The 12736-nt window shown below is 42.9% G+C and overlaps 1 protein-coding gene across 1 annotated transcript in view; it reads right to left on the bottom strand.

Annotated features, from left to right (window-relative positions):
- The window catches only part of LOC144098081 (sodium-coupled monocarboxylate transporter 1-like), a 149527-nt gene that overhangs the window by 124976 nt on the left and 11815 nt on the right, over nt 1-12736 (bottom strand). Inside the window, exon 4 of the mRNA XM_077630635.1 lies at nt 12206-12273. Within this exon, the coding sequence (XP_077486761.1) occupies nt 12206-12273 (68 nt within the window). The remainder of the gene's footprint in view (nt 1-12205; nt 12274-12736) is intronic.

The raw sequence follows: 12736 nt of genomic DNA, 5'->3' as shown, positions 1-12736 counted from the left end.
AAATATAGACTTTCTTCACTGCGTAAAAGAGTGGACAGAGAACAATGACTATCGTTTTTTCCTGGCATTGCAACGGGAAGGTTCTTGTAAGGAAAAGAGGGGGTGATAGAGCCATTGTCATTTGTTGTTCTGCTGACCTCTATAAGCTCTGATATGAATATACTTAGCACCACCTCTTGATGTTTCTTTTCAGTTTCCTCTCATCATGCTTCCCTTCTCAAATGAGCTAGAAGATGTTATACACCTTAAAAGCTTCTATGATACCAATTGCCAAAAATGCTGTAGTTGTGTTCATTTTAATCTTAGATCGGGTAGAAATAAGCAGGATGAACTTGATTATTTTTCTAGTGAGGCGCAAATGCGCTTTGGTGTTGTGATGTTTTCAGATACATGGTTTGCTTCTGAAGAGGATGTGTTTGCATTTCCAATGTACAAATCTTACTACATGAATCGTACATGAAAGAGGGGTGGTGGCGTAGCAATGTTAACCTCAACCTCAATAGATGCCGAACTTATGCCCGAATTCTGCTTCATCACTCTTTTTTACGAGACGCTTGCTATTACATGTAGTACTTCTGTTTTTTGTGTTTGTTACCGCCCTCCTTCAAATAATGTTTGTCTGTTCTTTTCCTTTTTAGACTCTCTTTTAGAATTTGTGAGTGAAAGAAAATACGCACTTATTAAAGGTGGTGACTTCAACGTCAGCATGTAGCTGATACCAGTGCTAAGACAGAAGTAGAATCATTACTGAACTGTCATTCCTGTCAAAACTACATAACGTCGCCCACGCGAATCGCCTCACAATCAGCAACACTTCTTGATCTGTTTATAAGCAATTTCGATGCTTACCTTGTTAGAGCTGCACTTTAATTAACAATATTAGCGAACATTTGCTTGTATTTTAATTCGTCAGTCAATTTCATACTACACCTAAACAACTGCGTTCTGAATATTCCTATAGACTCAAAACTCCTGAAACGTATCTGCTTTTAGAGACTGCTCAATCAGAGTAAGCTAGACTGATGTGTTTACAGAGAGCACCCCATCTTAGCATACGATTTATTTATCGAAAAGTTCTCTCAAATATACTTTCCGTGCTTCCCGATCAAGGCGTTTAAAAGATGCAAAAAAGTCGGAAACTATGGGTATATAAAGAAAGCCTCAAGCTTATGAAACATCAGGATAAACTCTTCAAGAGATTTATAGTCAGCAAATTTCCCGAAGAGCTCAAGGAATTCAAGAAATACATAAATGTTGTCACTAAACACCTTCGTGATGCAAAAATGCAATATTATTCTAACCTGTTCAACTCAACACAAGGACGCACAGACAATGTATGGAAGGCAGTTGACACTCTAATTAATAGTGCATCAGAACCGGTAACTAACATAGTTAAGGATGGGACAGAAGTTCAAGGCGCTGAGTTAGACAACGCATTCAATGACTTCTTTCTGTCAGTTGCTGACCCTCGCACCAGCACAATTCTGACCTAAAATATATGAATGACCGAAGTAATCCAACCATATATTTCTAGAGCCAGTCTCAAATAATCAGTTTGTAGCCACTTCTTTAGCCTTGAGCAATAGCAGATCCGCGGACGCGGGCAATATTCAAATGAAGCCTGTAAAACCCGTAATTTTTTACCAGCACTTTGTCTTACCCATATTCGCAATATTAGTTTATTGACGAGAATTTTCCCCCGAAGCATGCAAATTGCGAAAGTAAAAGTTATATTTAAAAAAGTTAACAGAAATGATTTGTCCAACTACCGTCCTATATCGATTCTACCTGTGTTTTTCAAGGGTTTGGAGAAAAAAATTTTGAAACGCCTGGCTTCTTTCACTGACCGCTTTAACTTTATAAGCTCCTCCAGTATGGTTTTAGCATAAAACAAATTTACTGATCTCACACTACTCGTCCTAAAAGCATTCATTTTAGGAAAATTTGAATGCATAAATATGGTACTTGGGCTTTTTCCGGATTTCTCAAAAACCTTCGACTTAATTAATCATGAACTTCTGCTACAAAAACTTGATCACTATGGCATAAGAGGCATCGCGGACGAATGAATTATGTCCTACTTGCAATACCGTTCTCAATTTGTCGTCATTGAAGGAGAACATTCCTTGATAAAAGCCATTAAACTGGTGTCCCGCAGGGAAGCATACTGGGCCCGTTTCTGTTCATCCTTTATATCAATGAGATAGACTGCACCGATGAAACGGCCCATCATATAATCTATGCCGATGACACGAATTTGTTTTTTTCAGGTGAATCATGTGCAGATTTAGTTAGTCGAGCAAATAGCGCACTGTCCGAATTTAATGCCTGGACACAATGAACTGCCTTAAAGTTAACAGTAATAAAACGAACGCGGTATTATTTCACCGCCGCCATACACATGTGCAGTTGCCTCATATTTTGTTAAATAACTCTGAAATTGAAGTGGCAAAAAACTTTAAATCACTGGGCGTATACTTTTCACAAAACATGACAGGGGATCATCACGTGAACTATATTATTAATAAACTATCCAGGACAATCGGCATTTTGCGCAGTCACTGCTACTTCTTCCCTACGTATGTTAACATACTCATATATAATTCGTTATTTTATTCTTTATTAAGTTGCGCGTTTCTTGTGTGGTCAACAACAACAGGTGGAAATATTAGTAAACTTTCCGTCTTACTAAAAAGAGGTTTACGCCTAGCCTAAGTCCCTTATCGCTCTCACACTGCAGGTTTACGTAAGAAGCACTATATAATTCAGGTTTCATCAATGTATGACTACAAGCTATGTCGTTTGTATAAACTCTGTTCACTAAAAATTAATGTGTTAAAAGAAACTAACATTCACATATCTGGTATATCACCAAAATAACTGCGTGAAATGTTTGTATAATGATGCCGTACACTGGCCTTTTTTTCTCTTTTCCTGGTGCTTTCCTCTTCGTATGATGTTGCTTAACTCATGTATGTGTTTTGTCCAAATGTACTTCCTTAGCCGCAAGCTTCTATGCTGCCCGTGTGGTAAGGGGTCAGGGCTCCTCAAGCTGTTTCTCACAGCTTTTACCTGCCCTCCTCGTAACCTTTTTTGTTGCGGAATAAAATTTGATTTGATTCGATATTACCACTATTACCACCACTACTACCACCACCACCACCACCACCACTACTACTACTACTACTACTACTACTACTACTACTGCTACTGCTACTGTTACGGCTGCTGCTGCTTCTGCTACTACTACTACTACTACTACTACTACTACTACTACTACTACTACTACTACTACTACTACTACTGCTACTACTACTACCACTACAACTACTACTACTGATGATGATGATGATACTAGGTTTTAATGGCGCAAGGGCAACTAAGGCCAAAGAGCGCAAAACACGAGGTTTTTGGTCGACTTGGGCTAAAATGTGTACAGATGATAGCACTAACACCAGGTGTATAGGGCCTAAGAGTAGTGAATATGTGCATGATAATAGAGTCTGAAGAGGGTGCCTAATATCTGGTGGAATGGCTTAAAACGATGTATAGCGCCTAAAACTTGTTCTAACAGGAGTGATATATGAACGACGAAGCCAGGTAGCCTCAACCACAGTCCTTGCTTGAGCAAGAGGAGTGAGGCGTCTGGCAGCTATGGGTAAGCTCAGCACTCTCTTCAGCAATTAGGACGTGCTGAGGTTACTTTGAATATGAAATCTCTCTTAAAAATCCTGCATCAGCTGAAAATTTAAAAACTCTATCCAATGAGAATATACGGTGATCACCGAAATATAATGAAGGGTGCATTGAAATTTTAAATGTGTAAAGTAAAGGAAAGTGCGGTCGTTTTTGCATATCCAGTCTTGGGCATATGATTAACGTGTGGACAACTGAGATGTGGACTCCACATCTCGCGCATTGTGGTGCCGGAGTATCCTGTAAAATATGCGATTGTGTGATGTGTGCCCTATCCTCAGTCTGCAGATAGAAACTTCTTTGAATCTATTTTGTTTTTCTGTGCCATACTTCCCAATCCGTGGTTTTATTGTGTGCACTTAGTTCTCTGTTCATCCCAATCCCGCTGCCACTCTTTGCGAAGTGAAGTTCTAATATATAGCCTGAGATCCTGGTATGTCAGTTGTTTTATATCCTTCCTACTCAGTACGGCACCTGATGTTGCAAGCCTATCAGCTTCTTTCGTTCCCTCTATTCCATAGTGACCTGGTACCCAACATACTGTAATTTTAAGGTTCAATTTGCGTACAGGCATAAAGCATTTCCAGAGGGAATTCATTACAGGACTTTTACAGGGTTTCCCAGAAGAAAGGACCATAATCGCAGTTAAGTAATCTAAGTATATAACAGAGCTTGAGACTTTGTTTTCCAGGATGAATCTGACAGCCAACAGAATACCATGACATTCCGCAGTAAATATGCTTGTGTGTCGATTCATTGTTTTTGTTTTAAAAAATTGGTAACTGTGCACTGCACTGAAACTGAGGATGTCTTTGAGGCATCAGTGTAAAACTCTGTGCACTGCTGTTTTGTTTGCAGGAACAGGAAAAGCTGTTTTATACCAATTGGTGACACATTCTTACCAACCTCACGAAAAGATGTGTCGCAATTGAATACACTAGCCAGGGAGCAATTATGTCTTTAGAAGAGGTATCCAAAATGTTGGAGACTGGTACGTCCATGTCTTGGACAAGTGTGGCGACTCTAATGGGTAAAGGTGGGGTTTCAGACGGTGGGTTGAAAACAGCAGTTTACTGGTTGTGTTTAGCAAAAGCGCATTGCATAGATGGTGAGCATGAGATAATACCTTGATAGCGTACGTTATACTTGTGTATATCCGTCGTCGTTCAAGTGACCATCGGTCCGCCTCAATGTACAAACTTGCAACTGGGTTTGTACGGAAAGCACCAGTAGCCAACGGCAGACCAAGGTGCTACACAGCGTCGAGCATTTTTAAGGCGCTTTTTCGTGCTGGCTCGTACACTACTGAACCGTAGTCTATACGTGATAGAACTGCACTATTTAGAAGACTCAGCAGGCAGTCTCGATCTGTGCCCCAAGACTGATGGGACAGGATGTTTATAAGGTTCATTGATTTCATGCATTTAAGTCTAAAGTTCTTAAAGTGTTTGGTGAATGTATGCTTTTCGTGGACTATGACGCCAAGAAATTTGTGCTTTTTGGACAGCAATACACTGCCCTTTATCTGTGATGTCGGGTTTAGGTCTAATACAACGTTTTTTTGTGAAGAGTACGCTTACAGCTAGCCTTTGATGAATTGAGTTTAAATCCGTTTTGGTCTGCCCATTTTGCTTTGTTTACTCCTAGTTGAATTTGCCGCTCACAGATGGCCAAATTACATGACTTGTAACTTATTTGTACATCGTCGCCATAAACGGACTGGGATATAGACCTTGGCAGGATGCTCTTTAATGAAGCCATTTTCACTATAAAAAGAGTGCAGCTAAGAACACCGCCTTGAGGGACATCATTCTCTTGTATAAACTGCTTGGATAACGAGTTCCCTACACGGACCTTCTTCGTTCAGACAGAAAACTTTGAATAGTGGACAGCAAATTTCCCGAGATACCAAAAGACGAACAGGTCACGGATGATACCATAGCGCCATGTGGTATCGTAAGCTTTCTCCAAATCAAAGAAAAGATATAAACAGTGCTGTTTATGCACAAAGGCGTCCCTTACATAAGATTCGAAGGCAACGATCTGGTCAGTGGTTGACCGGTTAGCTCTAAATTCAGCTTGGTGCTGGTAAAGAACACAGTTGATTTCACGAAAATGCACAAGGTGACGATTTACCGTTTTTTTTCAAAGAGCTTACATAAGCAGCTTGTTAGGGCAATTGGCGATACCTGGCCGCAAATGTGGCTTCTTTACCTTGCTTTATACCGGGGTAATAATCACTTCTTTCCAGACTTTTGGAAGATGTCCAGCAGACCATATCTTATTAAACAGCACAGGATAGTTTCAAGGGATTCTTCATGCAAGTGCCTGAGCATTCCATACGTAACCCTGTCAGGGCATGCTGCTGTTGAGTTCCCACAAGTGCCTAAGGCAACCTTCAACTCTTGTTAAGTAAATGGGCTATTGTACCCTCCTATTGATTGCCTTTAATTATTGTGAACAGGTTTGCGCTTCTCAGCTAGCTTGTATCTCAAGAAGAAATCTGTATACTGTGCTGAGCTAAAAGTTTATTTGAGGTGTTTGCCTAGTGCATCTGCTTGGTGGTCCAATGTATCACCAGCAGTGATAACAAGAGGAATTAGATGTTAACTATGCCCTTTAAGTGCTTTTAGTCTACTGTACACTTTATGTGTATCTGTGTAAGAATTTACAGAGGAGAGAAATGATTGCCAACTTTCCCGTTTGGATGTACGGCGAGTACGCCTGCAATTTGTTTTTGCTGACTTGAAGTTTATCAAGTTGTGAATCGTAGAATAACGGCAGAATTTTGACCATTAATTATTTTGGTCCTGACGAGCTTTCTTGCACTGCGCATTCCGCCATGGTCTTTGTTTGTTTCCTGTTTTACCTGATATCTGTGGGATGGATTTCTGTGCAGCTTCTATTATGTCCAGTGTGATCAGGGATTGAGATTTATCTATGCCTAGTTCTGTAATTGATGAACAGGGCAATACTGATAGTTCCCATAACATCTTCCAATCAGCAATCTGTTCTTTAAACTTCCTAGGGTTATTTACCCTAGGGTTGATATATTCTGCATATTTTAAAGAAATGGGAAGCGATCACTTCCATACAACTTTCAATAACAGCCCAATCAGTAGCTGCCAAAAGCAATGTACAGCCAATAGCAAGGTCTATAGCTCTGTATGAGTTGTGTGTTGAATTAAAGTGTGTTGGTTCTTTTCCGTTTATTATGCATGAGCCAGATGACAAAGGAATTTTTCGATTAGCGCTCCTCGAGAATCTGTTCTGGTACCTCTCCATAATGGGTGGTGAGCGTCAAAATCACCAACCAATAGGAATGGCTAGTGAAGCTGAACAATGAGTTTTTCGAGTTGATCAGTCGACAGCCGATGATCTGGTGGGATATATAGGGAGCATGTGGTTATTACTCAGCCCCAAGTTAGGGCTCGTATTGCCACTGCTTCTAAATAAGTCGCCAGTGGAAGACATTGCGAGGCAATTGAATTCTGCACCACAATAGTAACGCCACCTGATGAGTGCACACTGTCTTGCCTGTCCTTCCGGTATACTGCGTACTTCTTTAGAAAGTTTGTGTGTGTTGTGTTTAAGTGCGTTTCCTGTTGACAAAGTATGCTTGCTTGATATTCCGCGAGTATTTCATATATGTCATCCAGGTTCTTAAGTAGGCCTCGGCAGTTCCATTGGATAATGCTCTCTAAAGCCATAGTTCTTGGTGAGGAAGCGAAGATTAGTGCTGGTTATTTAGATGTCGCTGCCTTTATCAGGCGGCTTGACTGGTGGATGTCTTTTCGGTTTAAGGCGGTCTAGAAGACTCCGCCTTTAATGGGGGCCTCCCTCAGCGCCTCCGAGCTGTGGTCCTGGTGTCATATTCATTCCTTTCGGTGGAGACGCGGAATCAGACGTGCTGTTTTCAAGAGGGAGAGACCCCCTCTCCTTTGTGTTTTCCCAGAAGTCTGCGAAAAGTTGACCTCTGGGACATGGAAGTCTAGTGCAGCCGCAGGCTGCTTAGTGAGGGGCCGTAATGGACGCGCATCATCGATGCTGAATTGCGTGCTCACTAAGACGAGACGCCGCCCGGCCCCCCGGCGTGCTGCGTCAGCGTAAGATTTTTCGGAGAGAAGCGAGAGCTTTTTCCGGGCTTCCGAGAATGTGGTGTTTTCTGTTACTATCAGGTTAATTATTTTTTCTCCTTTTGAAATTACTGGCATGATCGCGAGTAGGCGGCATGTGGCCCGCGGCAGTTTGGACACTCTATTTGAGCGGCACTGCAGTTGTCGGATGGGTGCTCATGGGCACCGCACTTCGCACATCTGAGTTTTCACCGCCACATTTTTGATCCGTGTCTGTACTTTTGGCAACTAAAACATCTTCTCGGGTTGGGGATATATGGACGGGCTTTGCAGTAGAGGAACTCTGCATTTACAGCGTCTGGAAGACGGCACCATTCAAAAGTCGAGACGATGTGGGGTGTCACGACCTCTTCATCGTTCCGCCTTATGGTGATGCGACGAAGGACAATGTCACCTCGATCTCGGAAGCCTTCCAGGAGGTCGGCTTATGTTTCTTGGATCAGATCACGCTCTGATATGACACCTTTTACAGTGTTTAGATTCCAGTGGGGAGTGATGGTAACCAGGAGGTGAGCAAACTGCTTTTGCCTCAGAAGGATGTAAGAGTGGTATTTCTGGGACACTTCATTAAGAAGGTCACCAGATGAGAGTTTCTTTGATTCGGACTTTTCCCAATCATTTTCTCAAAGGTTCGAGCGATACTGAAAACAGACATCGCTGCCACGGGTCATTATCTATCAGGGAGTGTATCACTAAGAAATGAGGAAAGTGATCATAGTCAGGGCGGGTACTGGTGAATGTTACATCGGTGCGGTTTCTTTTCAGGGACTGATAGGGATTTTAGAAGAAGAGATACTCATGCTCTATGGATCTATTGACGGTTCCTAAATGTCGCCTGTGGTTCACCGTCTAATTCAAAAGGAAGGTCCCGGAGTCCCCCGCCTGGTAAACAGATGGAGAGCCCATCGGCCAGGGCTTGACCATGGCCCCAATCGCCGCCGTTCATGATTTCTACCCTTCACCTTACAACCTAGCGCCACGGTGCGGATGACAGCTTCGGCATGGGGGCTAAGGGTGTGTGGCGGCGCCAAGCACCATAACCTTGAGACTCAAGGTGCCCTTGCGGGTACCCCTACCACTGCCACTACCACTACTACTACTACTACGACTGCTACTACTACTTACAAACAGCGGACTTCAGCGAAATGATCTGATCGTGCTTTTTGCGCATGGTCCTTTTAGGACAATCGTGACTGAAGAAGGCTCTTGGCAGAAGTTGGTGTCATTGTTTTTGCAACGCGCCTTAGGAGGACTTGTTCCGCCTGATCCGTTTGCATTTCGGAGTTCGACATCCCTGGTGGAAAGCCTCAGCGACGGTTTTCCCTGCGCCAATGCTGCTTTCTCGATTGACATAGAGGACTTGTTTTATTCAATACCGCAGAACAAGCTTCTACAAGCAGTGCGAGATGTGATTGAGACCAACGGGGTTGTTGCATTCCAGAACAAATGCGGAATAGCCCTCGACTCTTTCCTGGAACTGCTGAGTGTGTACCTAAGATCCACTATCATACAGCACAGTGACAACTACATTGTACAGAGGCAAGACATCTGCATAGGATCGAGTGTAGCACCTGTACTGTGTAACGTTTTTTTTGGCCAAGTTCTATTCATCGCTGCAAAAAGCACTTCAAGACAAGCGTGTTGCAAAAATTTTTCGATATCTGGATGACTTTTTAATCATTTTAAACTTATCATCAACTGACCAGCTAACCTCTGTGGCTGACCGGATTTTAATTGTTTTTAGTGCCTGTTCAAAGAACATGGTCTTCACCAAAGATTTACCCTCTGACAGCACCATTAGGTTTCTAGATTTAGAACTCAAGTTTTTAGCTGACGAACACGTTTGCTGGAAGTATGCCCCTCGGTATAAAAAGGCGCTTTTGCCTTATGCTTCGCCTCACTCAAAGCTGGTAAAACGTGGCATTGCCAACCTGTGTTTCTCAAATGCACTGAGGAAAAGTTGCCCGCATGCCATGCAGCAGAGTTTTGCCGAGCAAGTGGTTCGACTAAAGGCCTCTGGGTTTCCTTCCTCTTTGCTGTTGGCGGTCGCTGAAACCTTGGGCAAGAAAATGAAGAAGCCTGTTGCCAATACCGAGCACCCAACAGAGAGGACAAGGAACTTTGAAGGGATTCCCTACTACCATGGAATTTCGCATGGACTGAAAAATATTTCCCAAAAATTTGGAGTGAATTTGGTGTTTTCGGCCTCCCGAAAGCTTTCCAGCCTTTGCGTCCGTATCTCCGGCTCCAAGCGAGAACCTGCCTGCAAAACTAAGCGCCAAACAATGTTCACGTAGTGTGCTGTGGGGGTAGTATATGCTATCCCTACTTCTTGTGGGAAAATTTACATTGGGCAGACGGCGCAATGTTTGAACGAGCGACTCAGGGAACATGACAGAACGCTGCGCTTAGGTCAAGGGAGCAACCTGGCCATACGTGTCAAGGAGTGCAAAAATTGCTCAGCTTTGCTGAACAATGATGCCATTATCGGCCGCGGGAAGTCCAAACACGAGCGCGAGCTGTTAGAAGCGTTTTTAATAAAAAAGAACGAGCGTGTTTGTATAAGCGACCCATCCGTTATTCTCACTGAGAAAGAATGGAATTTTTTATCTGGCTAGCAATGACGTCCGGACTTTGTTGAATGTGGCATGTATGAGCACCTGCGCAAGTAGTGGCTATAAATATGTGGTGGAACCTTAATAAATTCAGTTGAAAGTCCGGCGACAGTCTGTGTGCGTCTTCCTATGGTCTTGCGTCTTTTCTTGCTGTTTTTTTTTTCACGTGGACGTAGTATGCGCGGTGGCCATAATTGCGGCCGTCTTCAGAGGCTCACCGCCACGCTTGGGCTCCACACAGGATGGCACTAGGCTCTATCAAAACTCTCATTCCGGCTAGTTGGACTTTATTCTTGGTGGCTGCGCGGCGCAAAAACATGAGGGGATGAGATACACTAAGTGACAAGGACCCGGATGGCGCCTGTCTCAGCCGGTATATGCCTCTCTACATCGCGTGCTTAGCGCCGCGCTGACTCCAATATTTATGCTGCACTGAACCTTCACAGTTTCATGCCAATTAAGTTACCGTTGCCGCGTACACTTTAGCATGGACCGAAATAACTTCCATGCCAAAAGAACCTGCATAAAAAGAGATTAGTGAAATTAGCTAAATGATATAGCCCAATAAGTTGCGTCCGTGGCTCCTTATTCTGAACTGTTTATTTTGTTAGAAGCCTCTTAGAAGCTACATGGGATGTTCTCTGTCAAGCTTTCGGCCACTATTCCCTCGGTTTTTAGTAAGAGGTCATAACTGTCTTGCAGAGTTTCACAAGGATAGGGGCTATCGATATTTTTTGCGGGAGCCTTACCAATATCAAACCGAACTGTTCAGACGTTAAAACAATTTCTTAGCATCCACGTTTTTTTCTTAATTTAATTTAATTTACAGGTACTGCCAGCCTTATTATCAGGCCTTAGGCAGGAGTGGACAACACAAATCAACAAATTCAGAAACAGCAAAATCAGCAAACAAGATACAGGACGCTGAATGATAAATCAGAACAAAAACAAAAACACAAGATAGTATTTACAACATGAGTGCCATTTTGATGAGGGGGAGCCACATGTCACTCAGGACTTACGCGCAAGTGCGCAGAGGAATGAGGAAACCGTTGGGCAGTCAACTGTGTCTGCGGATAATGCATTCCAATCGCAAATAGTGCGCGGAAAATAGGAATTTTTAAATGCGTCCGTCCTGCACGAAAAATCCAGGACTTTTTTGGTGTGATATGAGCGCGTAGATCGGCGGTTAGCTGGCAGAATGTATGAACTTTTGTCTATTCCCAATTGGTTATGATAGAGTAAATAGAAAAATTTCATCCTATCCCGGTAACGTCTGAATGTGAGACTTTCCAGTTCTGCAGCTTCTAGAAGTAATGATGGGGACGTGCGCCAGCTGTATGAGTTAAAGATGAACCTAGCTGATTTTCTTTGAACTTTGGTACCTACCCATTCCCAACAGTTGCGGACAAAAGCAGTTTTGAACGGGAAAGAGTTTATGAATGCAGTTTTTTTTTAAGTTATAAGATTTATCTATAGCGCTCAGTATATCCGCAGACTCCTGTCGGCAGACTTGCATTTGTCGGCTATTAAGGGTTTTGCTATCGTCAAAGTGCTCCCTATTGAATTTCTCTGCTAGTCTTAACTGCTTGATGCCAACGACGGAAAAACATTTTTTCTCTAAGGATATTGCACATGTGTGCTATCGGTGCCTCAGAGCAGCGAGCAATTGATTTGCACATACGTACATAAAATGAGCTTCATCGTACATGCCGGGAGTTATATAGCGTTTGGATTAGGATTTTTCGAAACACTCACCAGTGCGGTGTATAGAGTTCCAGTGAGTCCGATAAACACGTTGCACCAAAAAAGCGGTGCTTTGAACGCTGAAAAGCAGTAAGATCTCAACGTAAGAAGCCGAACCACGAGCACCAACACACACGCTTGCGCATCCACCGTGAATTCCTCATCGCTGTGGATACGAAGAGCAGTTCGGGTTTTTGGGATGAAACTTTGCGTGCATATTTATACAGAAAAGAGGCTACTGTGGATTGAGCAAAACTGTTCAAGCCACTTAGAAGCCCTCTAAAAGCTTGGAATGATTTCTCACTTTTAACCGCACAGATTCAATTTAGGTCGCGTTAAATCAGTGCGTAGGTTATAATATAGTGCCAGAAAACACTCCTGCTTATGTTTTTATCCTCGGCATACCAATAATGGACTGCGGTGTTAGCACAAAAAGTGATTGTCTTACAATAGCGCTCGTCATGTTGGCGCGTTTGCGGAAGAAGAAAGAAACATGTTCTATATTTGCGTAACGAGAGTGGCTTGCGACAATGTCCTAATGTA

Source organism: Amblyomma americanum, chromosome 7 (genome assembly GCF_052857255.1).
Source record: "Amblyomma americanum isolate KBUSLIRL-KWMA chromosome 7, ASM5285725v1, whole genome shotgun sequence".
In the NCBI taxonomy this organism is placed as follows: Eukaryota; Metazoa; Arthropoda; class Arachnida; order Ixodida; family Ixodidae; genus Amblyomma; species Amblyomma americanum.
The sequence above is the reverse complement of the archived record's forward strand: the minus strand, read 5'-3'. Positions and strand labels throughout refer to the sequence as shown.